Here is a 25,380-nt window from a genome sequence, read left to right as displayed (position 1 = left end):
TACATATGTACATATTAAAAAGAAAGTTAAAAAGAAATATTTTCATTGTTGTCCGTAGTGTGTTTTCCGTGAGCCATGGTTGTGTATTGTAGTGAGTGAGGGTCCAGTTTGTGTATGTAGATACTTTGATTTAGTGTCCTAGTCCCTGTCCCCATTCAAGGCACGAATGGCTTGTGGAAAGAAGCTCCTCCTCATTCTCTCTGTGTTAGCCTTCAGGGTTCTTAAGCGTTTCCCCGAGGGCAACAGAGAAAACAGTCCATTGTTGGGATGACTGGGGTCCTTCACAATCTTCTTGGCCTTGGTCCAACACCGCTTCTTGTAGATGGACTGCAGGTCAGGAAACTCCATCCTAGTGATTCGCTCTGCTGAACGTCTCACTCGTCGTAGCGCTTGCCTGTCCTGCTTGGTGCTGTTCCCAAACCAGACTGTGATGTTCCCCGTGAGGATGCTCTTGATGGTGCAGGAGTAGAAGGATCGTAGTACCTTGGAGGGCAGTCTGAAGTCCCTCAGTCGTCTCAGGTGGTATAGGCGCTGACGAGCCTTCTTTGTTATGGTGTTGATGTGGCAACTCCATGACAGGTCCTGAGAGATGGTCACTCCAAGGTATTTGAAGCTTCCTACCCTATCCACCGCCGTTCCACTGATGTGGACAGGTTGGTAGCTCCTCTGCTGTTTCCTGCTAAAGTCCACAATCAGCTCCTTCGTTTTGCAGGCATTTAGCTGGAGATTATTATCCTGGCACCAGTTCTCCAGGGTTCTAATCTCTTCCAGGTAGGCCTTCTCGTTATTTCCTGAGATCAGGCCCACCACAACTGTGTCGTCAGCAAACTTAATGATGTTGGTGGAGCTGGAAGTGGCTTTGCAGTCTGAGGTGTACAGCGAGTACAGCAGAGGGCTAAGGACACAGCCCTGAGGGGCTCCGGTACTGAGGGTGAGGGTGGGTGAGACATGCTTGCCTACCCGAACAGCTTGTGGTCTGTTAGTCAGGAAGTTGGAGATCCAGTCACAGATGGATGGGTGGAGACCTAGATCTTCCAGCTTTGTGGTGAGTCTTGAGGGAATAATAGTGTTAAATGCTGAACTGTAGTCCACAAACAGCATTTTAACATAATTACCCCTCCCAGCATCCAGATGTGTCATCGATGTGTGGAGAAGGTGAGCGATGGCATCATCTGTGGAACGGTTTGGATGCTTAAATGATTATTTGACTGGTTGAAGGGTTCTTCACATTGGCGAAAGACCTTTTGTTGGCTCTGTATAGTGCCAAAAAAGGTGTTCCACCATAATTCCTTTTTCAGTTCTATATAGAACACATTTTGCTTTGAGTGCAGTGGTTACAGAAATGAACCACTAACCATTTGGGTAAACATACATTTTAATTTATGAGCATTTGGTTAAACATTGTTAGGATTGTTTATAAATGGCTACAAGATTTCAATGCAGTTGAATCACCATCCCAGTACTGAAATAAAAAAGGGGTATACGGCTATATCTATATGTTTACAACGTTTAGATGCTTCTATAAGTTGTTGCGATTCTATATTTGACCATTGTCTTCATAAAAGAACCCTTGAAGATCCATTTCTTACAGAGTCTAGCGAGATTTGGGTGGTTGGAATGGGTGTTGTTAAGACTGAGAATCCAAAAGCTAAACACAACAATGACCACAACACACTCTTACAGGAACTTGTAGGTGTTTCAGAACAGCCCTGACCAAGCAGTGATGTCACTTCTTCTGGCTTTCATGACTCACACACATCCCAGGTACTCTGAAATATCCTTCTGCACATCTGGATCACTTCTGGGTCAAAACGAGTCCATTTCTGTGTTTATTCAAGAAACTCTAAGCAGTCCATGTATCAGATATGTTTAAATGTAAAAATTGATTAAGAGAGAGAGAGAAAGATTAAAAAGTATCAGATTCGTTCTACATGTCATTAACTCCGCTCTCCTCAGCAGAGAAAGAGAGAGCAACTGTCCTGGACATTCTAGGAATTACGCCACAATAATGGGAAGTGGCCCCTCATAAGCCACACCTTTAGAACATTTCCACCCATTCAACACCAGCAGTCTAGGTCGGAAACACACTCCTGCATATGGAGAAGAGGAAATGAGTCTGGCATTATCTAATAGCATGACATCATATGGCTTTGATCAGATCTATATTACAAATAAATGAATACATCATCTAAATTTTAGAAAATGTTGTTCTAGAAAAACACAATAATAATTGCTGTAGGTTTAAAAGAGGTTCTCCGACTTGTAACAGTAGTGGAAGGCTTTTTTGGTTCTTTGGAGATCCATATACAGGGTTTCTATCATAGAGAAGAAGGTGAAGAACCCAGGTTTCAAACATACCTTGCAGCTTGACATGACACTTGAAGCCTTCTACAAGCCTCTGGCAGAATTCTGGTTGGATATTTGAACACAGATTTCAATTAAATTTGTTGGTTGGACTTGGCTTTAAAACACACAGCCCACATTTTTAGTGTGTTTTTTAGTAGCACTCAGCACTTTAGGTCGGCCATTCTAAAAGCTTTATCCATTTCACAAGCCCCTTTAATATATGTTGGGGGTCATTGTCCTGTTGGAACATTCAATTGTGTTTAAGTTTCAAGGTTGAAGTTATGCTGGAGAATGCTGAAGTAGTCCACCTTCATTTTTCCATCCACTTTGTACCAGTTTCACTGGCAAAGCCCAGAGCCCCAGAGTATGCTACTTCCATCACCATGCTTAACAGTTGGTACATTGTTCTTGGAGTCAAATGTCTTACCTGTACTCCTCCAAACATCTTTGTCTCATTTGATGCTAAAACGTTCCTTGGTGTCTATTTTGAAGCAAGGTCTTCCTTCTTGGATGGCAGCCTCTCAGTTCATGGTGATGTAAAACTTTCTTGACAGTGACACTGGTGTTTCAGCAGTTTCCAGTTCACGGCAGGCCTGTGCTTTAGTGGCTCTTGGGTTGTTCCTGACCATCTGAACCATTTTTTCTGAGTTGAGGCTGACAGTTTGGCTCTTCTTCCAGACTTTGACAAAGCGTCTAAACCCAGTAACTTGCATACAATCATTTATTAATGGCTCCAAAATACATTGCTCAGTTGTGTTAACCTATTATTATCGTTCTGAGGTCTGCAATGAATTAGTTGGATGTTCCCATTGTGCTGTGCTGTGCATGTGTTGGTCGGTCCAATAAGTGCTGTCAAACAAACCCCTATTTATGTGGCCCAGAAAAGCAGATGTAACCAATCATGATCACTAACAGGAAGTTAAAAGGCCTTGGCCTTGGCAAGCTAAAGGACTGGTGGAAATTTTCAGCACCACTGAATTAATAATCTAAGTAGGTGTGTGTATATTTTTGACCATGTATGTATAACAGAACCCCCTCCCATCTTTATTTAACACCTTCTGCCTCAGAAAAGTAACAGCTCAATGAAATCACTGACAGGCCAATACTGCCAAGAAATTCATGTCCATGATGAGCGTATATAACATTTTGACCACATGTTAAATATTAAAGCCATTGCAATTCTAGTTTAATTGTACCACTGTATAACCGTACAATTTAGCTATCTCTATATCTGTCCTATAAGTGCAGTAGAGTTCATTCCACTAATAGCTTTACACCCTGAGAGCACCATCATGAGCATACTGATTACCCCAGGTCATGGCCACAGAGAGGAAGTGCAGAGCACAGAGTCATTGCTACCCGTGTGTGATGTGCTGAAGAAAATGGCTACAGCAGGGTGGGAATGACATCCTGCATGAGGAACAGAGGACACGTCCGCTACAGCTCAGGAAGAGCCTGCTCTGACAACATTTCCCTTTTTTACCCCAAAAAAAGCAGCAAGAAAGAAAGTCACTTTCTCAGTTCATTGTCTGGACGTCTGCCTGCTTGGACAGAGCAGCTATAAAGAAATCAAGACAGCTTCAATTTGATCTAATAGTTTGGTGAAATGCTCAAGACTCACACCTTCTGTGATTTTGCACAGGAGCTAGAAAAGCTAATGTGGCTAACAAATAATGAAAGCTAATGTCTTACCAATTAACGTTATGAAAATCTGTCAGATCCTTTAATATACCAGCCATAAATGCTGAAACACAGCCATTCATCTAGCAGCACAACCAGATTCAGACATACACACAGTCTGGATTTCCTTCTCCCAGTGAAAGGATCAGGGTTAAGCGGTCAGCAGGTTGTGCATGTGTCTGTAGAGAATGGACATTATAGTTTCACAAGCGTCTCATGTTGCAATATCGTGTTATTTAATTCCCTTTTTTATATAATTTAATATAATATTTAATGTCACTTTAACATGCAACAGTGCAGTTTTAAGTGGTTCTGGATTAGAGGGCAGGTATGGGTTTGTTTTTCTAGTAGTGTTTGGTTGCTTACATGTTTTGGCCCCCAAGATAATAAATAGGTGCAACAGTGTAACATAATTAGGATACATTAAAGACAAACTGTATTTTCAAACTGTATTTATAGATGAATAATAATAAGTTCAGTACGTGGAAGTGACATACCGTGAAACACGGCCGTCTCTCCATTAAAAAGGAAATCCAGCAGAACCAAAACAGAGCTGAAAAGTGGGCCAATTCCAAAACCCCAAGACTGTTACTGTTACAGTCTTAGCATGTTACTATTTACACCCCCAGCATTTACATACATCCAGCCCTCTAGAGAAAGCCTTAGTCAAAGCTGGAGAAGCTAAGCTGTAAAATGCAGATAGTGAGGAGCAGCACAACACCTTCAGACTCTTGCTTGTTAAGGGAATATAGGTTGATACATGAACTAGGCCTGCTGTTGTCATATATCAAGCGGAAATCAGGGAGATCTTTTTTTAACAATAAGACACGAGACAGCCAAACTGGGTAAGCTAACCAACTACAACCAACTACAATACACCAAATCGTGACACAACATAAGGACAGCAACACTATCTGCTATCTGTATTATCAGGATTTTTTTTTTTACAGTGTTTAGGACTATGCTCTGCTGTGTGAGCTCTGTGAGCTTTTACCAGTGAAGTAGCCTGTCACAGTTTTTTCTCCCCATTAACCCTCCATTGAAGAAAATGGGGTTTTATTCTGAGGCAAAATAACAGGGTGGTAAACAGGCTTGTTAAAGAAATCTGTGCATTTTGTGCTCATACTATTCATCCCTCAAATATCAACTTCAAATACTGAACAGCATTTTGCTACCCAGACTGTTTCAATAATGCACCCCTTACAAAATTATGTGTAAAATCACTTCCCCACACTGACTATAATAATATTACTTATGGCTTGATTACAGATATGTGAAGCTTGTGAAGCTCGTAAGACATGATGTATGTTTACAGTGACTCCTACCTTCACTGAAGGAGCCAGTTTCCTTTCGTTTAGTGACAGACATAAGACCTGCTGGCTAGCTAAAAGCCCCCTTGTGTAGAGATTTCGGCAAAAGCCTTTTTAGTGGAAGTGATGTAAATTATAGTTATTACAGTATGCACCATACAAATATACTTATATTTGAAATATTTTTAGACATTGCTCCACTCGGATTTCACTAAATGTAAGACTGATGACTGGTTGAGATATCACCTGCTTATGCTCCCACATTCTCTCTGATTCTATAGAACACAAACATACACAAAATAATAATAGGAAATTAACATAAATACGGAAATTGTAAAATAATAATAATTTAATTACTTAATATAAGTAATTTAATTGTTTACTTATAATAGATGGTTTTTATATTAACCCTTTTAATGCAGAACAGCTTATTATACACTAATAAATGTATTACTCAGTAACTACAAGCACTTCTGAACGAACTGGTGGGGCTATTCTTTGGTAATAACACTTTCAGCCCGCCGGTGGTCCATGGGCTTTTTAAGGGGTTAATATAGTCATTCCTTTTGGATTTGGCTACATATTGCACATTTTTAACAGTTAATCAGTAATCTGCATCAAAATTCATATTAATTTAAAGTTCTCAGCCCTGACAAAAGAAAGGACTTTGTAATCATCTAAAGGGTATAATGTGCCACAGTCAGAAATTCAAAGTGTAAAATTCAACAGAATAACACCGGCCTAAATGCTCAGTTAAATGCTCAGCACTTGAAGCATCTTGCTTACTTTTCTGTAATGAAACTTGGGATATAATAAGACCTGATGATTGCAGTGTAAAAGTGTAGCAGTAATGTTAATGTAAATGTGAGATGGAAAATGAAATAGAATGACTCTGGGGGAGGAAGATGGAGGGTGATTATCATTACAGGTGTAAGAAGAAAGCCATTAGTTGTACCCTGGAGAAACCTCTGAGGATTTTAGTTACCAGTCTATTATATTTCATCACTGCGAGAAAAGCTCTGCCGGTGGTCCCAGAGGATGTCTGTAGTGTGCAGCTGAATCATTTAAGTGAAAATCAGAACAAATGACCAATCCGGCCTTTCGTTCTTAGCGCTCTCAGTGGGTAGTAGGATGTATCATTAACACAAATCCAGCCTAAAGAACAGCTCCGTTCCTTCTTATTAACCGCTCTCTACTCCAGCTGTTATTAGAGTTCCAGGTGACATCAAATAGCGAGAAACGGAGTGAAGTAGTCAGTGCTAAGAAAACGATGACACTACTCTCAGACATAACCGTCCATTAAAATAACCACAGCCATCCATAACAGTCTGTAAATGGAAGACACGGCTCACTCCATCTGGCTCCGCGAGTCACTGCTATATAAACTCCTGTTATTACAGACAGAATTCCCCTATTCCCCCAAAGTACTGCTTCCATACAATTCCAGAAATAATCACTTCAGAACGGCATACACTGTAGAAGCAATGTTTTTACCAACAACAAAATAAACGGTTTTGTTACAGATACAGTGCAAAGACCACCCTCATTACCTCAAGAGATATTTCAGGAGACAGAAGATACTCCACTTGCATAGAGAAGATGAATGATAGAGGAAAATGAGTGAAAGAATTTCCAAAAGCTGGAGTTTCTAAGAAAATGAGGCCCTTAACAATGTTCCAGCCTGGAGTGGCAATAACAGAGATGCCGTTCCCCTTATTAAGACAGTGGAACCAGTACAGGGGACATTAGCTTACGGTCTAAGCAGTGAAAGCCAATAGAAAAGACACTAGTCTCTCGTCTAAGTTCTAAGAACCAGTATAGGGGACATTAGCTTACGGTCTAAGCAGTGAAAGCCAGTAGAAAAGACACTAGTCTCCCGTCTAAGTTCTAAGAACCAGTATAGGGGACATTAGCTTACGGTCTAAGCAATGAAAGCCAATAGAAAAGACGCTAGTCTCCCGTCTAAGTTCTAAGAACCAGTATAGGGGACATTAGCTTACGGTCTAAGCAGTGAAAGCCAGTAGAAAAGACACTAGTCTCCTGTCTAAGTTCTGAGAACTGGTGGCGAGGATGTTAGCCTACCGACAAAGCAGTGAAACCCAATAGAAAAGACGCCTGTCCGTCTTATGTCCCGAGAACCAGTAGAGTAGACGTTAGCCCACCAACTAAGCAGGGACAGCCAGTAGAGAGGATGCTAATCTCCCGTCTACGTAGTAAGAGACAGTAGAGTGGACGTTAGCCTATCGACCAAGCAGTGAAAGCCAGCTGAAAAGACATTAGCCTTCTGTCTGAGTAGCGAGAACCAGTAGAGAGTAGCCTTTTACCTAAGCAGTGAAATCCAATAGAAAAGCCACTAATCTCCCGTCTAAGTCTGACAACCAGTAGAGAGGACGTTAGCCTACCACCTAGGCAGTGAAATCCAACAGAAAAGACGCTGGTCTCCCATCTAAGTCCTGAGAACCAGTGGCAAGGATTTTAGCCTACCGACTAAGCAGTGAGAGCCAGTAGAAAAGACACTAGGCCTCAGTCTAAGTAGCGAGAGCCAGTAGAGAGGACGTTAACCTACCAGCTAAGCAGTGACATCTATGATTCACCAGCTGACGTATAGAGACAGGAGGTAAAGGAGCTCTAAATGATCTCTCACACACTGACCATTGTCCCTTTCACATTTCCATACAGACCCCTCTCTAACCGTCGAGCCAACAGAAATGCAAATCAGTGGGAGCCTGATTTGAGGACTCAGGCCTGCATGCAGGTGGCTTATCAAACCATGACACGCCAGTGACCCGTAGAGTTTTCCTTCTTCTGCTGCTCTTCCTCATTTCCGGCTTGCAAATCTAAACCTGGCAGCTGTGGGTGTGTCAACAACACATCTCATGCAGGATGCATATCTGTCATAGCATTGTGTGAAGATGATGATAAATCTGAGCAGATTCTTCTCTAAAATCTCCTCTTCACCACTGCATCCACACTGCAATGCCAAAGTGTTTTTTGCCCCAAAAATGTTTACCAATCCCATACTGTTTAAAGAAATGGGTCACCAGAACAGTGAATTTCCCTCATATATTCAATCAGCCATGACATGCTTAGTGTCAAATTTTTGAACACTGGAGCTATTTTCATAATGTTTTCCTAAAACTTCACAAACTTAATATGTCTTTAACAATGTTTGTAGTAGGACCAAAGAAAATGTGGTTAATTTGATTCTGAAGAGGCAATTGAATGTTTCTCTGGGTTGTAGAGGTTGTCATTAAAAGGATGGTACACTGGAAAATTAAGTTTATGTATAATACGTTCTGTATAATACAATGCTTAAAATTGAAACTTCCCATTTTTTCCATTTAAGGGGTTGTTTAACCCCTTAAAATGCCTATGGAGCACCGGCGGGCCGAAAGTGTTATAACAAACATCTATTACCAACGTATAGCCCCACCAGTTTGTACAGATGTCCCTGTAGTTAGTGAGTAATGCACTTTACTGTGTAGTGTTAAGGGGTTACTGATATATGACATATTTCCATATGCTTTGGGCAGGACAGACAGTTGAGGACAATTTGGGTTATAAACATTCTGAACGTAGGATTTTAGATCTTAGAACAATTTTAGTTTAATCTGTCAACATTTCTGGAAGTTTATATTTATTTATTTATTTATCTATTTATTTATTTATTTATTTATTCTCACAATATGGCCTTTTTACATTTGATAGGCATATAAAAAAAAGAATGTTCATCATCTGAACTTTATTATTATCAGTGTCAATTCAGAAAATATAAATTTTTAAAAATATATATTCCTTACATTTTTATGACACATTCAGTGTAAATATTATTTATCTGTGTGATATCAGTGTGCTTAAGATAAGCAAGACACTCAGTTACAAAAAATAGATAAATTAGCAGTATAAATACAACAATAATAATACAATAATAAAATGTAAACAATAAATTACAGATTATTTACAGATAATTGCACTTTGACCCTAAATTGCACATGGGGGTTATGCACAGTGTGATGTCAAACTGAAGGAGCTCTATTTCCAGTAAGTGTGTAGAGTTGAAGTGTGTGTGTGTGTGTGTGTGTGTACGTGGTCCGCTGGGAGCAGTGCTGGTTGTAGAGTCTGACGGCAGCAGGAAGGAAGGACCTCCGATACTGATCCTTCACACGCTTGGGGTGAAGCAGCCTGTTGCTAAAGGTGCTGCCCTGTGCTGCCAGAGTCTCATGCATTATGATTATGTATTGATTACTGTACTGTATTTATTTATTATGTTTTTAGTATTGAGAAAGTTACTTCAGATGTTTCTGTCGAGAGTTTACATACACTTTGCTAGCCTGTGGGGTGCCTGGATGGTGGCCTAATGCTTAGGGTAGCCTTGCACAAGCTTCTCGCTCTTCTTCTCTGGAACTGTAGCCCATGCCACCAGTCAGAACTGATGTCATTTAATTAGTTGGTTGGCTTCTTTGCTTGAACATGTTTTTTTCAGGTCAGCCCACAAATCAGCTATGGGATTCAGGTCAGGACTTTGCGACTGCAACGCCAATACATTCACCTTGTTGTCCTTATGCCTTATTTTGTCACTCATTCCTCACTTTAGAGGAATGCTAAGAACCCCGTCCTACTAAAAGACCCATTCGTAACCAAGTATCAGCTTTCTGGCTGATGACCTTAGCTGCTGCTTCAGTATTTCAGAATGACAACTTCTACTTTCTGAAGTGTACCAGGCCTTTTTCCAGCAGACATGATGCTTCCACCCCCATGCTTCACAGAGGGATGTTTTTCTTTAGATTAAAAGCCTCACTCTTTCTTTCCATACATAGCACTGATCATTCACAGATAGATAGATCCAATTCTTATTGCTAAAGGCTCAGGCATATGGGGACCTTGGCCTCAACTGTACAAGCAGGGTGTCGTAACACAAAATAGTACCCAAATACTACATACATTTACATACAAATTTACCACCAGCATCATCAACATTACATATAAACTCAGAGGAGCTTCACGGGTCATTTTGGACAGTAAATAAAAGTATGATAGAGCCCTGGTTCATATCACTGTCAATTTCTGTACAGTTCACATTAACATTAAACAACCACATTGACCATTTGTGACGGGCAAAGATGGAATTTGGCTTACATTTACATTTACATTTACGGCATTTAGCAGACGCTCTTATCCAGAGCGACTTACAAAGTGCTTTGCTATTTACCCAAGAAAACCTTCGCTAGTTAGAATAGACTAATAATTCAAAAGATACCTCTAAGCTTAGACATTATTAAACACAATACAATAAGGCGACAATAGAACTAATCGTCCAAGTATTCTCTGAAGAGGTGGGTCTTCAGTCTGCGTTTGAAGACAGCGAGTGACTCGGCCGTTCGGACACCCAGGGGAAGCTCGTTCCACCACTTTGGTGCAGGACAGAAAAAAGCCTGGACGCTTGTCTTCCGTGGATTTTGAGGGATGGCGGTTCGAGCCGAGCCGTACTTGAAGCTCGAAGGGCTCTTGGTGCAGATCAGCTTTTGACCATTGCCATCAGATACGGAGGAGCTGGTCTGTTCTTAGCTTTGTAGGCCAGCGTCAGGGTTTTGAATCTGATGCGGGAAGCAGCTACAGGAAGCCAGTGGAGAGAACGCAGCAGCGGAGTGACATGGCTGAATTTAGGGACATTGAAGACGACCCGTGCCGCTGCATTCTGGATGAGTTGCAGGGGCCTGATGGTGCGCAGAGGGAGACCAGCCAGAAGAGAGTTGCAGTAGTCAAGTCTGGAAGTGACGAGAGACTGAACAAGCACCTGGGTGGCCTCTCTGGAGAGGAAGGGTCGAATTCTCCGGATGTTGTACAGGAGGAATCTGCAGGACCGAGTTACGTTTGCAATATGACTTGAGAACGATAACTGATCATCCATCATTACACCAAGACTTCGGGCTTCGGGCTTCCGCATTGATCCCACCCGTGCAGTGAACACACACATACACACCAGTAAAACACACACAGTGGACAGTGAGCACACGTGCCCAGAGCGGTGGGCAGCTATTGCTTGGTGAAGGGCTTTGCTTAAGGGCCCAACAGTGGCAGCTTGCTGAGCCCCAGGTATCAAACCCACAACCCTGTCATCGATAGCCTGGAGCACTTACCACTGAGCCATCACTGCCCACCACTGTTTCACATGATTAACTTAGTAAAATACGTTTAATATTAAAACGTAAGTAGAAAAAACGATCTTTTAAATGGGTGAAAGTGAAAAATATGAAGTTTACACTCTTTTGGCAATTAGGCCAGTCTAGGCCTGTCATCACTGCCATCTGCTGGACATGATGGTTTAACACGGATGCCACGTTCGCTTGCCTCGTATTTACATTTTGCACATTCAGCTTTATTACGAAACATTCACGTTTATTACGAAAGGTAGACCAAATTAAACCATATTGCGCGCATGTATTTATTAAATAATTACGAGGGAATAAAGAGTAAATTGACCCGTCTGGGGAAATTAACGCTGACCCGGAAAGTTTACCTTTCACTCTGCCCTGAGGGTCACTGCGGTCGAATCTCAAATAACTCCCTACTCCCTATGTAGTGCACTACTCATAAAATAACAGCTACACTCAGGAAAGTATCAAGATAAAATAATATTTAGCGAATTAAAACGTTAGCACTGTTTATTACATATTTCCCTCAATTTAATTTAATATCTCCTCAAATAAAAAAACGTAAAACTTAAAACCAAGGGAACGATTTATTAAATCGAGAAAACTATTTATGGAATATGGAATAGAAATGGAAATATTATTTTTCTACCTTCTACTTTGGACCTTCCACCACACATATAGACACTATATAACACTTAGTGCACTATTATTCGGCTAGTGCACTTCTAAACAAGTGTGATTGGTAATATGTAACCCTGGCCGAACTATCGTCAATATACGTACTAGCGTTTTAATTTGAACGCTTAAATAGTGTTTTTTCTTTTTTTTATAACGTAAATGTAGCATTTCCCAAAGCAGTCTTTTCTTTTCTTGCAGCGGCGTTAACTAGGCCTTCTCGTTAGGACACGAGTGCGCGTATTGGAGCACGACCACCAAGGGTTCACAGTGCTGAGCAGCAACAAGGAAGTGCGGGCTAACCGGCGTGAATGAATGTAGCTATTCAACTGGTGTATTTATGAACCCAAAGAGTTTAGAAAGATGAAATCAAGCACTTTACAATTTCTCTCTAGAAACAGACCTTTCGTTATTGCCACTTTAAGTATGATCATGTTCCGCGCTTCGTACTGTAAGTTCACAAAGCCAACGATACCAGCAATCGCTCCCTACTTTGGAACCAAATGCAGATATGAGGAGGTGAACCCACTTTTAAGAGATGATATTTTATTTGTGAATAAGTCTCTTATGGCACCACCGTCCCCCGACTGCCGCGCAGTCCACCTAGTGGCCGTGATCAGACACGGGACTCGCTTTCCTACAGCCAAAAACATTAAAAAGATGGCCCGGCTGTATGACCTGGTCAAGGCTGAGGCCACAAGCGCTGACTGGTGGCTGGAGGACATTCAAAGGAAGTGGAGGATGTGGTACACAGAGGAGATGGACGGTAAACTAGTGAAGAAAGGCAAAAACGACCTCAGACATTTGGCTGTGCGGTTGGCCAAGTCGTTTCCAAGCCTGATTTCAAAGGAGAACCTTCTTGGAGAGCGCATGGAGTTCATGACCAGCTCCAAGCACAGATGTGTGGACAGCATCAAGGCTTTTCAGGAGGGACTCCACAAATACTGGGATGTGAAAGGTTACACTATACCATGTCATACTCTCTAAGACACACGGTCAGCAGGTTTCCCTTTGCAGTGGAGGCCAGTGACCCACACCTGGATTAGGTTTAAGATTAGACTGGATGAATTCCCAATGGTGATTGATCATTTTGCCTAAGACTAGGCTTAATTCATGCCTAGACGTTTGTAGATACCTGATCGTCCAACGTTCCTTTGTACCACCTTTGCTGCAATAATGTCTCTAAACGCACAATAGCATTTTACTAGATGTAGGAACATTGCTGTGAGGATTTGATGCATTTATCCAACTAGAGTAATACTAAGGTCATTGTATTGAGGTTTAATGATTAGTTCTGCAGCACAAACGCCACTCTAACTCATCCCAAGGGTATTGATGGACGATGTAGTGTCACTACCATTGATCCAACAGCTGCAATCTCCATTTGGAAGTACTCCACCAAACATACGTCCAAACATACGCAGACATTCCTTCTAATTAGTGAATTCTACTACTTTAGTAGACACTTGCCGTTGGGCATGGTGGCCTTAGGTACTCTACACCCTTGAACCTAAGGCCACCATGCCCAATGGCATGTGTTGGCATGAGGGGTATTGGGTGCAGACTAAAGTAGTAGAATTCACTAATTAGAAGGAATGTCTGCGTATGTTTGTACGTATGTTTGGTGGAGTACTTCCAAATGTAGATTGCAGCTGTAGGCCAAGTTCTTATCTTTGGATTTGTCATCTCAGCAGAGGTACATTCTTTAAAAAAATGCTCTCCGTGAAGGCAATGATTCTTTGACTGGGTAAACCGTGCTTCGGATTGGTGGCAACTTTGAGGCTCTCTATAAAACCACTGTTCCACTGTTGTCACGAATCATAGAACACATACTGGTATGTCTAGTAGTAAAGTAGCTTTTTGCATTGCTTACTAGAGCGACAACTCCTCCAGTACTAAGTAACGTACAGAACTGCAGAACAACCTCAATTTCAGTTGGTCTTTGATGGTCAAGGTGGCTGAAAAGCTGGTCAACAAGATGAAAACCTGCTGGTAAGCAAGATGGTTAAGCTGGTTGAGCAGTTAAACTCTTGACCAGCATAGTGTAGTTTGAACACGCTGGTTGACTAGCTAGGCCTAGTTGGTCTTGCTGGTAGACCACATCCTGGCGCTAAACCTTGAAACTTGATAAATCTGCTTTCTGCTTCTGGTCAAGAGCAATGCTGGTCATTCAGCTACACCAGCTAGAACTGTGGGTGGTGTGGCGCAACAGATAACACCACTACCTGCCAGTGAGTTACTACACCATGTGGGAGACTGGGGTTCGATGCCTGGTCTGGGTGACTATGCTGGACTACACCAATAAGAGTCCTTGGGCAAAAGTCCTAACACTACATTGGGCCACCTCTGTAATACGAATAACCTTGTAAGTCACTCTGGATAAGAGCGTCAGCTAAATGCCATTAATGTAAATGTAAATGTAGCCAGGCTAGCCAGGCTGTTCATCTCAGCGTCGCTCCTTTAAATCCAACTACTTAACTGATTTACTGAGTAAATTCTGGTTATCTCTGAAACTAATTAACTGAGTAAATTCTGGTTATCTCTGTTTGTCATCTGATTATCATTTTCTGATCTTTCCAGGCGTGGATTTCAAACACTCTGTCAATGATTCGCTGATGAGATTTTTCGATCAGTGCAAGAGATTTGTTGAAGCTGTTGAGAACAACAAGACAGCTTTGAAGGAGGTCGAAATTTTCAAGTCATCTAAGGAGATGGATGCAGTCCGGAGGAGGATGGCCAGCCGCTTGCAGATTCCATACAGCCAAATAACCTCAGGTTATTTCATCGTGTTTACTTTTTGATGGCAAATTGATAGCACTGAATGGAGTTGGATCCTGTTATTTATTCAGAAAAAACAAATTGAAGTAAATATGTCTTTGAGCAGTTGATGCACTGTACGTGTAATGGTTCTGTCTCATACTGTGAATGGACATAGATACTGTGGTCACACTGTCATATAATATATAATGATTCTAACTAGGGATGTTCCAATACCAGTTTTTCCTTTCCGATACGGATACCAGATTTTCAAGTAGCTGCCGATACAGAGTACAGATACCGATACCAACTCTGACCAACTCTCGATTGATGCCTATAAATTCTGATATTTATAGTGTTCCATATTTTATAGGTTGTACTTTTTATATTTTATCCCAAATAAGATATACTAAGATTGAAAGAACAGCTTTTACTGGTTGAGAAACTGAACATTTGAAAAGTTTCAGAGCTGTGACAAAATTGAAACATGTGCAAGTAGGGAAGCATAAGCTTGCTAAGTTTCACCAAAGCTTGACTACAGGTAAGTCTTTAAAGGGGAATTCCACTATTTTTTTCAAAATGTCAGCAAAATCCAATGGTTGTAAATAAAGTCACTCAGAGTGATGTGAAACGGTTCATTGTAAAGAAACGTACAGACCTATTATTTTTTTTATGGTGCTTTTGATAGAAACCTGGGGTCACAATGTCGACAATGCAAACATATGCATTATATATTTTATTTAGGGTGAATAGCTCACTGTGGGACACTTGAGCTTTATTTAGCCTAGGTCTTCTTCAAATAAATCAATAAAGACAAACAGATTTAACTGGTGTTTAAAAGTCACATTTCAGAGCAGTGGGAAAAAATGCCAGTTTAGAAAGAAAGTGTTTATGCAGTAATTTCACATTCAGGTACTAAACTTCAATGTGTGGCCTTTAATCAAGCTGTATAAACTCAACTTTTGGTTTCTGAACCAAAACAAAACACATGGAAAAGTGCTGTAATTTAAAAGTTTCATGAAATGTCTGTTTAATAGTAATCAAAAATGTTCTATATATTAAAATAAATAAAAAAAGTTGGGTGTCAGTAAGCTTTATGGTATCGATGCTCTTTATTGCTGATACCAGTATTGTGTGTAAGTTCCAGTATGGGCAGGGATACTGAATCGTTGCATACTGATAATTCTAACAGTAATGTTTTTTTTTTTATCTTCGTCACAGATTTGGTTGAAGCTGCTTTCTTCTTGTGCTCGTATGAGTTTGCCATCAAATCTGAGAATTCTGCATGGTGCAATCTGCTGGATGAATCAGATGCTGAAGTAAGCACTTTCTACAGCCCATCCCTGAAGTTACTGGCAGTGTTCGTACATAGCAGGAACCTGAACAACTGTAGTAGTGTTCAAACTATTTGATGATTGATTGATTTGATTAATTAACTAATAGATTTAAAATTCATCCATCCACTTTTTTATTATTATTATTTTATTTTATTTTTTTAATAAAGGTCCTTGAATATAAAAACGATCTGAAGCAGTACTGGAAAAGGGGATATGGCCATGACATCAACCGCAAATCGAGTTGTTCTCTCTTTCATGACCTCTTTAGACGACTTGACCAGGCTTCCTATGACTACAGGTAAGCCTTTAAAGGGGAATTCCACCATTTTTCCAAAATGTCTGCATAACCCAGTGGTTGTAAGTCATTCAGAGTAGAGTGATGTGAAATGGTTCCCTGTAAAGAAACCTAGAAACCCTAGGTAAAGCCCTAATATTTTTTTTTACTGTACTTTTGATAGGAACCTGGTGTCATAATGTCGACAATGCAAATATATGCATTTTATTGCTCACTGTGGGACACTTAAGCTTGGTTTATCCTTGGTCTTCCTCAAATAAATAAAAGTCAATTAAAACTATGAATTAACAAAAGCAGTGATGACGTGATCAAAATCACATTAGGGTGGATCTTCAAACAAGAAGCATGCCAGTGCAAACATGTCTCACATTGGACTAATTCACCAGTGAACCTACACACGCACATGTGTTTTTACATGGCATGTTGATGGCATGTTTTTTTTTTTGGGGACTATTATTCCTCACGATACCCTGCACGGAACCCCCTGCCATGAATGTATTTTAGAAATTGCATTTTAGAAGCACATCTTAAAGCATGTTAGTTACCATTTCATGTAATTACAAAAAAAAAACCCTATGGTAAAACAATGTCTCTGACATTATTACATTTTCCAAAACAAGTTTGGTGTCCAGATGTTGCTTCGTAGTTTTAAACGTAAATTCAAAAGCTAGAATATTACTAAGAATTACTAGAATTTAATAGTCATCCAGATAATTTCCAAAATGTGTGTCTAAAACTTACGTAACGTAACGTAATCTGGGTTCTGGAAATGACGTTTAAGCTCTAGCTATTGGTTGGTTACAGCTGCTTTCCAACAGGTAAAAGCGGTAACTCTGTTGCTCTTTGTAACTTATAGGATGCTGGAAATGACTCAAACACATCTAAATGTTATCCTAAGCTTCATCAACATATATATATATATATTGCTTAGCATCAATATGTCTAGAATTAATCAGCAGCTTAGAGGCTCCTCATTTAGGGTGCTGAAAATGACTTGAGGACATGCTATCCAAAGCTGTCTCAACCCCTGGAGGGTAACATTTTGCTAGCATGGGTATCCCAAGCATTAACTCCTGGTGGTTTTAAAATTATGCTATCTTGGGTATGCCAAAGATTGATAAACAGGTGGTTTTAGTAGTCTATTAGTTTGTTTTTTGATGCTTTGATGCTTCTTGTTCTTTATGTCTTTTGTATTTCTCTGTGTTTCTGTAAATCACTAAATTGGCACAGTGTATGAAAGGTGCTATACAAATCAGCTTGCTTTGCGTTATATCATATCCCGGTCTTTATGAAGGTCACACAAACCTGTGCACTACCACACTGTGAACAAAACTTCACCACATTGCTGAATGTTTTGGTGGTTGTTTATAGTTTACATACTGTGCCCTAACCAACAGTGAGAAGACTGTGCAAGTCTGTTAATGAAGACCTAGATATGTTGTTTTGACAAGGTTAAGAGAGGTTTTTGGACACAGAATTTTGGAATATTTTGGATGATTGACACAGTTTAGTTATTTTAGTAAAGTAAGGAAACTAAATTTGGCCACCAAAGATGTTTTGGCAGATTGGCTACAATTAGCGTGAGATGAAAACTGTGAAAACTGGTGAAATGTGAAAATAAGTTTCTCTAGCACAGTGCATTTCACACTTTAAAGAACTCTGAATTCCATTAATTACATCCTAATAATTGCCTTTATGCCCAACTTTAAATCTGTAACTGAGCTTTAGACCTAAATTTTTTGGGGGAAAAGACGAACAAGAAAGGCTTTACAAAAATGTAAATTGTATTTGTAAATTTGTATTTGTAAATATTTAGTAATAACTTCAAGAAAACAATATTTTTTTATAATTAAAAATTTAATACAACAAACTTAAAATGAGCACATTAATCCACAAATCCGGCTTTGTTGTATACCAGCCAGGATTGGAACATTTATATTATTATTTACATTGTGAGGCCTCTGTGGTAACCTTTGCCTCCTTTTCAACCTGTCAGGCAGGTTAGAGAACTCGTGGAACGTTATACCTGTGGCCTGGCACAGATTAGCTGACACAAGGCTGATTTAAGCAGTTTGTTTTTCTGGTGCTTTACAGCACTGAATGACAGCGCAATGACTCAACAACGTTGTGTGGTATCTTGTGATAAATTAAGATTTCTTTGGAGCACCACAGACAAACCACTTTTGGTTCCCTATAGAGTGGTTTCAGTTATGTTCTTTAACTCTTTATTGCAAACATTGTTTTATTTATTTATTTGTTTGTTTAATTTTAATTAATAATTTGTTCATTCATAAAATGTTTTTTTATGTTAAAAAGTTTTTTTTTTTTTTTTTTTTTTAAATGTTAGCAGGGTCCCTGTTAACATTTTGGACAGTAGAAATAAGAGTATGTTTACCAGTAGTTTCAATCAATTAAAAAGGTTAATTGCGGTTTTCACATCAGTACATCTGATTAATTGTGATTAATCACCAGTTTAAATGCTAGCTAGCACGTCCTTTAATTTTTGGGCAGGAGAACATATAAAAGTGTGTTATGTCTAACAAACTGACTAGAGAGAACATTTTTACATTTTCCTAAATATCTAGAGTTTCGATAACTTACCAATTTGGGCCCAAACAAAACAAAACAAAAAACTTGACAGCTATACTGTAAATATGTTATAAAATTAAGTACACTATACAGCTTCTCTATATACATTAACATTTTAAATAAAAAATACTATTTTGCATTATAGAACAAGTGTCAGTTTGTTGCACATCAAACAGTCAATTGAAGACAACTGACATAACGGTTAATACCGAAAAAAGATTTTGTAATTTTGTAATTGCCAAGAAATCAGAATATTTGTTAACAAAACTGGCAACACTAGTAAAATACACTGCCTGTTAAGTACTACAAGGCAGTACTGGGTGGAAAGCGCTTCTGGACACTAATACTCACAGTAAATATCATATTATTTAGATTTCTTAAATCAACAAAAATAATGATTCTAACTTAAAAACGTAACAACAGCTGCACTGTTACACTTCACTTTCTGTTAGTTCACCTGTCCATTCCACTGTCACACATTGTTGCTTCTAGGCAACAAACTTATATAAGCAATTTCTTATAACATAAGATAAGGTATTGTTATATTTAATGGTAAACCTTTCAATAAATGGTGACAGATTATGAAAATTGTAATCTACAAGATAGACTGTGCCCACCCAGACAATGGGGATCAAGAACATGATTTAATCAGATTGTTCCTACTCTTCATTATTAACTCTTTCATATGATTGAATGGTCAACATCATGCCACAGGGAGGGCTAAAGGCTCCCTGGAACTCCTTAAGTGTATGAAAATAATCTCTCTTCATTTTTTGTCCTTGCGAATTGGTCAGATTCGGGGAATTGGCCAAGGCAGTCACCATCCAGGTTGGCCATGCTGAGACTCTGCTGCCTCTACTGTCTCTGATGGGTTTCTTCAGGGATGAAAGCCCACTGACCGCAGAGAACTTCTCACTGCAGCACGGCCGCAAGTTCCGCACCAGTGGAATAGTGCCTTACGCAGCAAACCTGCTGTTTGTCCTGTATGAGTGCAGCGATGGCTTCAGACTGCAGTTCTTCCTCAACGAGAAGCCGATGTCTTTTCCCAACATAAACCACCCAGCTCTGCTGTATGAAGCGGTCAGGAATCAGTACTCTTATCTCCTTGATGGCTGTGATTTCAAGAAGGAATGTGAACTGCCTAAAGTGACCTTCAAAAAAACTGAACTATGACTTGAATGGGGAGATGGGGAGGGTGGGTGCAGCTCTGTGGGTGAAGGATTCGGTGTGTGCTTGCCACTGATTATTATATTCTTTCCACTTTTTGAATGGTTAAATAGAGCTCTTTTTTTACCTCGCACGTGTGATTGGCCAGCCAAATATGGTTTGTGGTTGATTTTGTTCTTTAATTTATTTTTTCCTTTGGTTGAAGGAGTGTGATTGAAAACTTTCACTGATTTGCCAAATATAATAAGAACTCTGATTTTAAGGTGCCAAAGTGACTGTGGGACCCCTTTATAAAGCCCAAAGGACTTTTGTTAAGTGACGTGTTCTTTTATTAAAAAAATCTTTCCCACAACCCAAATGTGTTTTGTTTTGATCTTAAAAAAATCCATTATCCTGCTCAGAATGTGCTTCACATTTAATAGCCTATTATAATAATTTATTAAACAACATCCAGTGTGTCCACATCCTCTTAACAGCAGGTTTTCCTTATTGAACAAACATAAAATAAAAGAAAAAACAGTTGAATATATTTTCTTTCTAGAAGATTTCAGAAAAAACTGCTTTGCTAACTGTAGCAACTACTCCAATTTAATAAACTTGTGCTCTCAAAGAATACCTTCACTTCTGATCATGTATATGAAATTTCTCAGTTACACTTTGGTCATTATAACATGTATAATTTATTTTATTTTAGCAAGGACCTAAAATGAGCAGAACGGAACATCACATTTAGTTTCAACGCTGATGGATCTGGATGACCGAAGTTATATTGCAGTTCTACTCTGTAGAAATAAACTGATAAACACTTTCACTGTCAGGTGTGGCCTGCACTCTTAATATACAGTCCAAAGAGATGTTAGCATAAACGTCAGGTATGGTAAAATTAACAATTAGGTTAATTTTTTAAAAGAAGGAACACACCGGGGAGCTCAACAACACTGAAAAAGCCTGGAAGACCACAGAAGACATATACAGTACATACACATATACTCACAGTAAATATTATATTATTATTATATATTATATTTTGATTTCTCAAATAAACAAAAATAAAAATAATTCTGGATAAAACATTAACTCAAAATGAAAAGTTTAACAAATGTAACAGTAGCTGCACTGTTGGCTGTGTAAAACCTTACTTTCTATTGGTTCAACTGTCCTTTCCACTGTCACACATTGTTGCTTTTTAGGCAACAAACATATATAAGCAATTTCTTATAACATAAAATAAGCAAATGTGTCAAAAGTATTTACATTCATTACTCAGGTAGGAGTGTAGATACTAGGGTTTAAAAAGACTTCTACAGAATTTGAATTATCAGCTTAAGCTTTTTACTCAAGTAAAAGTGTAAAAGTACTGGTTTTAAAACTACTTTAAGTAGATAAGTAAAAGTAATGTAAGGACAAAGGCCAAAAGCTTAGGCTGCGCCACAGGGGCCTATAGTGCACTACCCCACCTTCCCAATATTTTTTCTAAAAGCCATAATGGCTATAATGTTCTATTAAAATGTTCTGGGATGCACTAGGCTACCTGTTTCAGCTGCATATATGCACATTGAAAAGGAATGCATTGCGATGGATCGCTTACAAACCAATGGTAATGATTTATGTTTATACTTCTCATCCAACCATGAAATTCACACTTTCTGGATGGTGTGATTTATCTGGATTAGTTTGCTTGTTTGTTTTAATGATGACAAGCCAAAAAAGGTTGAAAACAAACGGAAATTAAATAGGAGTAACGAGGCGGAGTAGAAAGTACAGATAATTGTGTAAAAATGTAAGGAGTAGAAGTCAAAAGTTCACCTCTGAAAATAAGGTATTATATTTAATGGTAAATTTTCAGTAAACATTCCAATAAATGGTGACAAATTATGAAATAATGTAATCTACAAGCTGTGCCACTAAGTGGTTCAGAATTGTTCACTCAGAGACTATGGGGACCAAGAACATGAATTTATTGGTTTATTCATACTCTTCATTCATTATTAACTCTTTCATTGCCATTAAATATGAATTATGTAATGTGAATAAATGGGCAACATCATGCAACAGGTCTTCCTGGCTTTTTTGGTGATGTTGAGCTTATCGTGTGCATTTGGACTGCATGTTAAACACACTTAAACCTTGGTAAGAAAAATCCCCTTTACAACAGGTAAAGGTAAAGGTGCACGTATTTGTCACTGTACACTGTACAGCAAAATGTGTCCTCCGCATTTAACCCATCTGGTAGTGAACACACACTCACACACACACATGTGTTAGGGGCAGTGAGTACACACACACCCAGAGCGGTGGGCAGCCAACTCCAGCGCCCGGGGAGCAGAGAGGGTAAAGGGCCTTGCTCAAGGGCCCAACAGTGGCAGCTTGCCGAGCCCGGGAATCGAACCCACAACCCTGTTATCGATATCCCGGCGCTCTAACCGCTGAGCCACCTCAGCTAGTCAGTTCAAGAACACTCGAGGAAGTCAAGAGACGCCTTCATGAATTTAAATTTAGAGGGCTTACTTCAAGATGCAAACCTCTGGTAACACTCAAGAACAGAAAGGCCAGATCAGACTTTGCTAGAAAGTATCTATAAAAAGGCCAGATCAGCTCTGAGATAAGATTGGACAGATGAATTATGGGAGTATGGGACAGAAAACCTGTAAAAAAAAACAACAACTATTTTTATCTACTTTAACCGGCCTGAAACAGGCGCTTTTGGTCATCTTCTCATGTTTTTACTGCAGAATCTTCTACTACATTTGTCTGTAATTGTACAGAGAGTTCTCAGCCTGAAGGTCACCCTGAAGACTCTTTCTGTATCAGAAAACTAGTTATTTTTACTTGTTAAAGTGTTTCATTCCCCCTGTTTGTGGCAGTAATATAGTATCATGTTAAAGCATGTGAATAACTCACATTCAGAGCTAGTCAGGCTAGTCAACTGCTTAATTATTCATAGACAGTTCATGCTGTGAGCAAAGTTTACATTTGCATTTGTAACAATATGAAAATGTGATAGTGTGAAAATATGAATTTGCCAAATATATATAAAACTATTTAGCAAAAAAAAAGTTTTTTTTTTATTTTATTTTAAGGGATCAAGTACATTGACTAAACTGCCCTGGAGTCATGCGAATAAACATTTTTTAATCACCTAAAGATATCTGTGTTTATATTTCAATATATATCTCAATAATTCCTCAATATATTGTAATCAAAGAAAGTGTTTCTCAAGTAAAATATATACAGTTAAGGTCAATATTATTAGCCCCCTATGAACTTTTGAATATATCTCTAAAATACTGGCTTTAATCTTTGCAATATTCATAAAATGTCATATAGTAAATTATTAATCCATGATATGGCCCTATTCTGATACACTTTGGAATGTAGAAAAGAAAAAATCGAGATTTCTTTATAAAATATCTGGTGCAAACTGAGATGGTAAAAATGATTAGCCCCTTGTGATTTTGTGTTTTCAAAGCAAATGAACTGGGTTTGAAATGACACCTGAGCAGCCAATTAGCAGTGAGCCTTATTTAAGTGACTCCAAGCAGCAGAGTTAGTATCACCTGACAGCTTGAATGAAAGGGATATCTCTAGGGTTGCTCTATAATCTTTGTAGGATGCAATATGATCATGCCAAAAAGACAGTAAGTGTTCCAAGTGTTTCATGGTTTCTAGAACAGCCGTTTGTTGCATCATCTGTTTAAAAGTCTGTTAAAAATAAATCTGGCCGTGGTCGAAAACGCAAAACCTTAAAACCTTAAAAATAATCAGACATGTTAACAAGAATCCCCGGTCTCTGCAAAGATGATTGTTGCTGAACTGGCTTCTTCTGGACATGTTTCCTGCAAGGCTGTTGTGAGGGCTCTTTATCGTGGTGGACTTTGTGGTCATCGTACAAGAAAAAACCCTGTTGCTCTCACAGCGGCACATCAAAGCCCGACTGAACTTTGCCAGAGACAATCCGAAACATGAGGATGAGTTTTGGAAGTCTGTCTTTTGGTCTGATGAAACCAAATGTGAGCTGTTTGGGCATATGGATGCTGCTTTTGTTTGGCATAGGAAGGGCGAGGCCTTTAACCCTAAAAATACTTTCTCCACAGTGAAGCATGCTGGTAAAAGCATAATGCTCTGGGGCTGTTTTGCTGCTTCAGGGACAGGATAACTTGTTCAGATGCATGGGACCATGAAAAAAGAGAATTGTGGATATTTTGAAGAATCACAAGCATCACGAGAGTCAAAGAATCATTGAACATCACAACATCTGCTGCCAATCCAGGGTTAGGTCGTCGCTGGGTCTTCCAACAAGACAATGACCCTAAGCATACATCAAAGTTAACGTTATACGTCAAAACCTTTTTGAAAAACACCAAAAGCAAGGTTCTGGAGTGGCCCTCTCAGAGCCCTGATCTCAATCCTATCAAGAATCTGTAAAGGGAGCTCAAGGTTCGGGTCCATGCTTGTTTTTCATTAGACAGCATATTTGTATTTTATTTTTTAGTACTGTGCAGAGGTTCTAGGCACCTTGGCACATAATTTCAGTGATATTGCTTGCAGAAACTCCAGATCACATTAGCACAGATTTAGGTCAACATAAATACAATGAAAAGGAACAAGAACTTCTCTTTTTGAAGGAAGTAGTTTGCTTGGATCCAGGTTTCCATTGGACAGCGTGGATGTGTTCAATTCCATCACCAGCTTACCTGATTTACCATCATTAAGCAATGAATTACCAAACCAGGTGTTGGATGATGACTAAGCATAATACTAGACTCCCATGAGGAGAGCTTTGTTATGAATGTTGCTTTTTTTGCATGGATGTTATTAGCATTTATTTTAACTGTCCCAGATGTCTAAAACCTTTACACAATACTGTACATACACACACACTGTCATATCATAATTTTATGACCACCTACCTAATAGTGGGAATACTCACCTTGGCTCAGACGACTAACACAGAGAGAATGAGGAGGAGCTTCTTTCCACAAGCCATCCGTGCCTTGAATGGGGACAGGGACTTAGGACACTAAATCAAAGTATCTACATACACAAACTGGACCCTCACTCACTACAATACA

General features: G+C 39.3%; 1 protein-coding gene across 1 annotated transcript; it reads left to right on the top strand.

Annotated features, from left to right (window-relative positions):
* The first annotated feature begins 12,438 nt into the window (after positions 1-12,438).
* minpp1b (multiple inositol-polyphosphate phosphatase 1b) lies at positions 12,439-20,653 on the top strand. The gene is made up of 5 exons (XM_072667189.1): positions 12,439-13,121; positions 14,744-14,938; positions 16,142-16,239; positions 16,425-16,555; positions 19,936-20,653. Exons 1-5 carry the CDS (start codon positions 12,527-12,529, stop codon positions 20,312-20,314), a joined length of 1,398 nt encoding a protein of 465 aa, XP_072523290.1. The 5' UTR covers positions 12,439-12,526; the 3' UTR covers positions 20,315-20,653.
* The last annotated feature ends 4,727 nt before the right edge of the window (positions 20,654-25,380 follow it).

Source organism: Salminus brasiliensis, chromosome 22 (assembly GCF_030463535.1).
Source record: "Salminus brasiliensis chromosome 22, fSalBra1.hap2, whole genome shotgun sequence".
NCBI lineage: Eukaryota > Metazoa > Chordata > Actinopteri > Characiformes > Bryconidae > Salminus > Salminus brasiliensis.
This window is presented reverse-complemented; position numbering and strand designations above follow the sequence as displayed.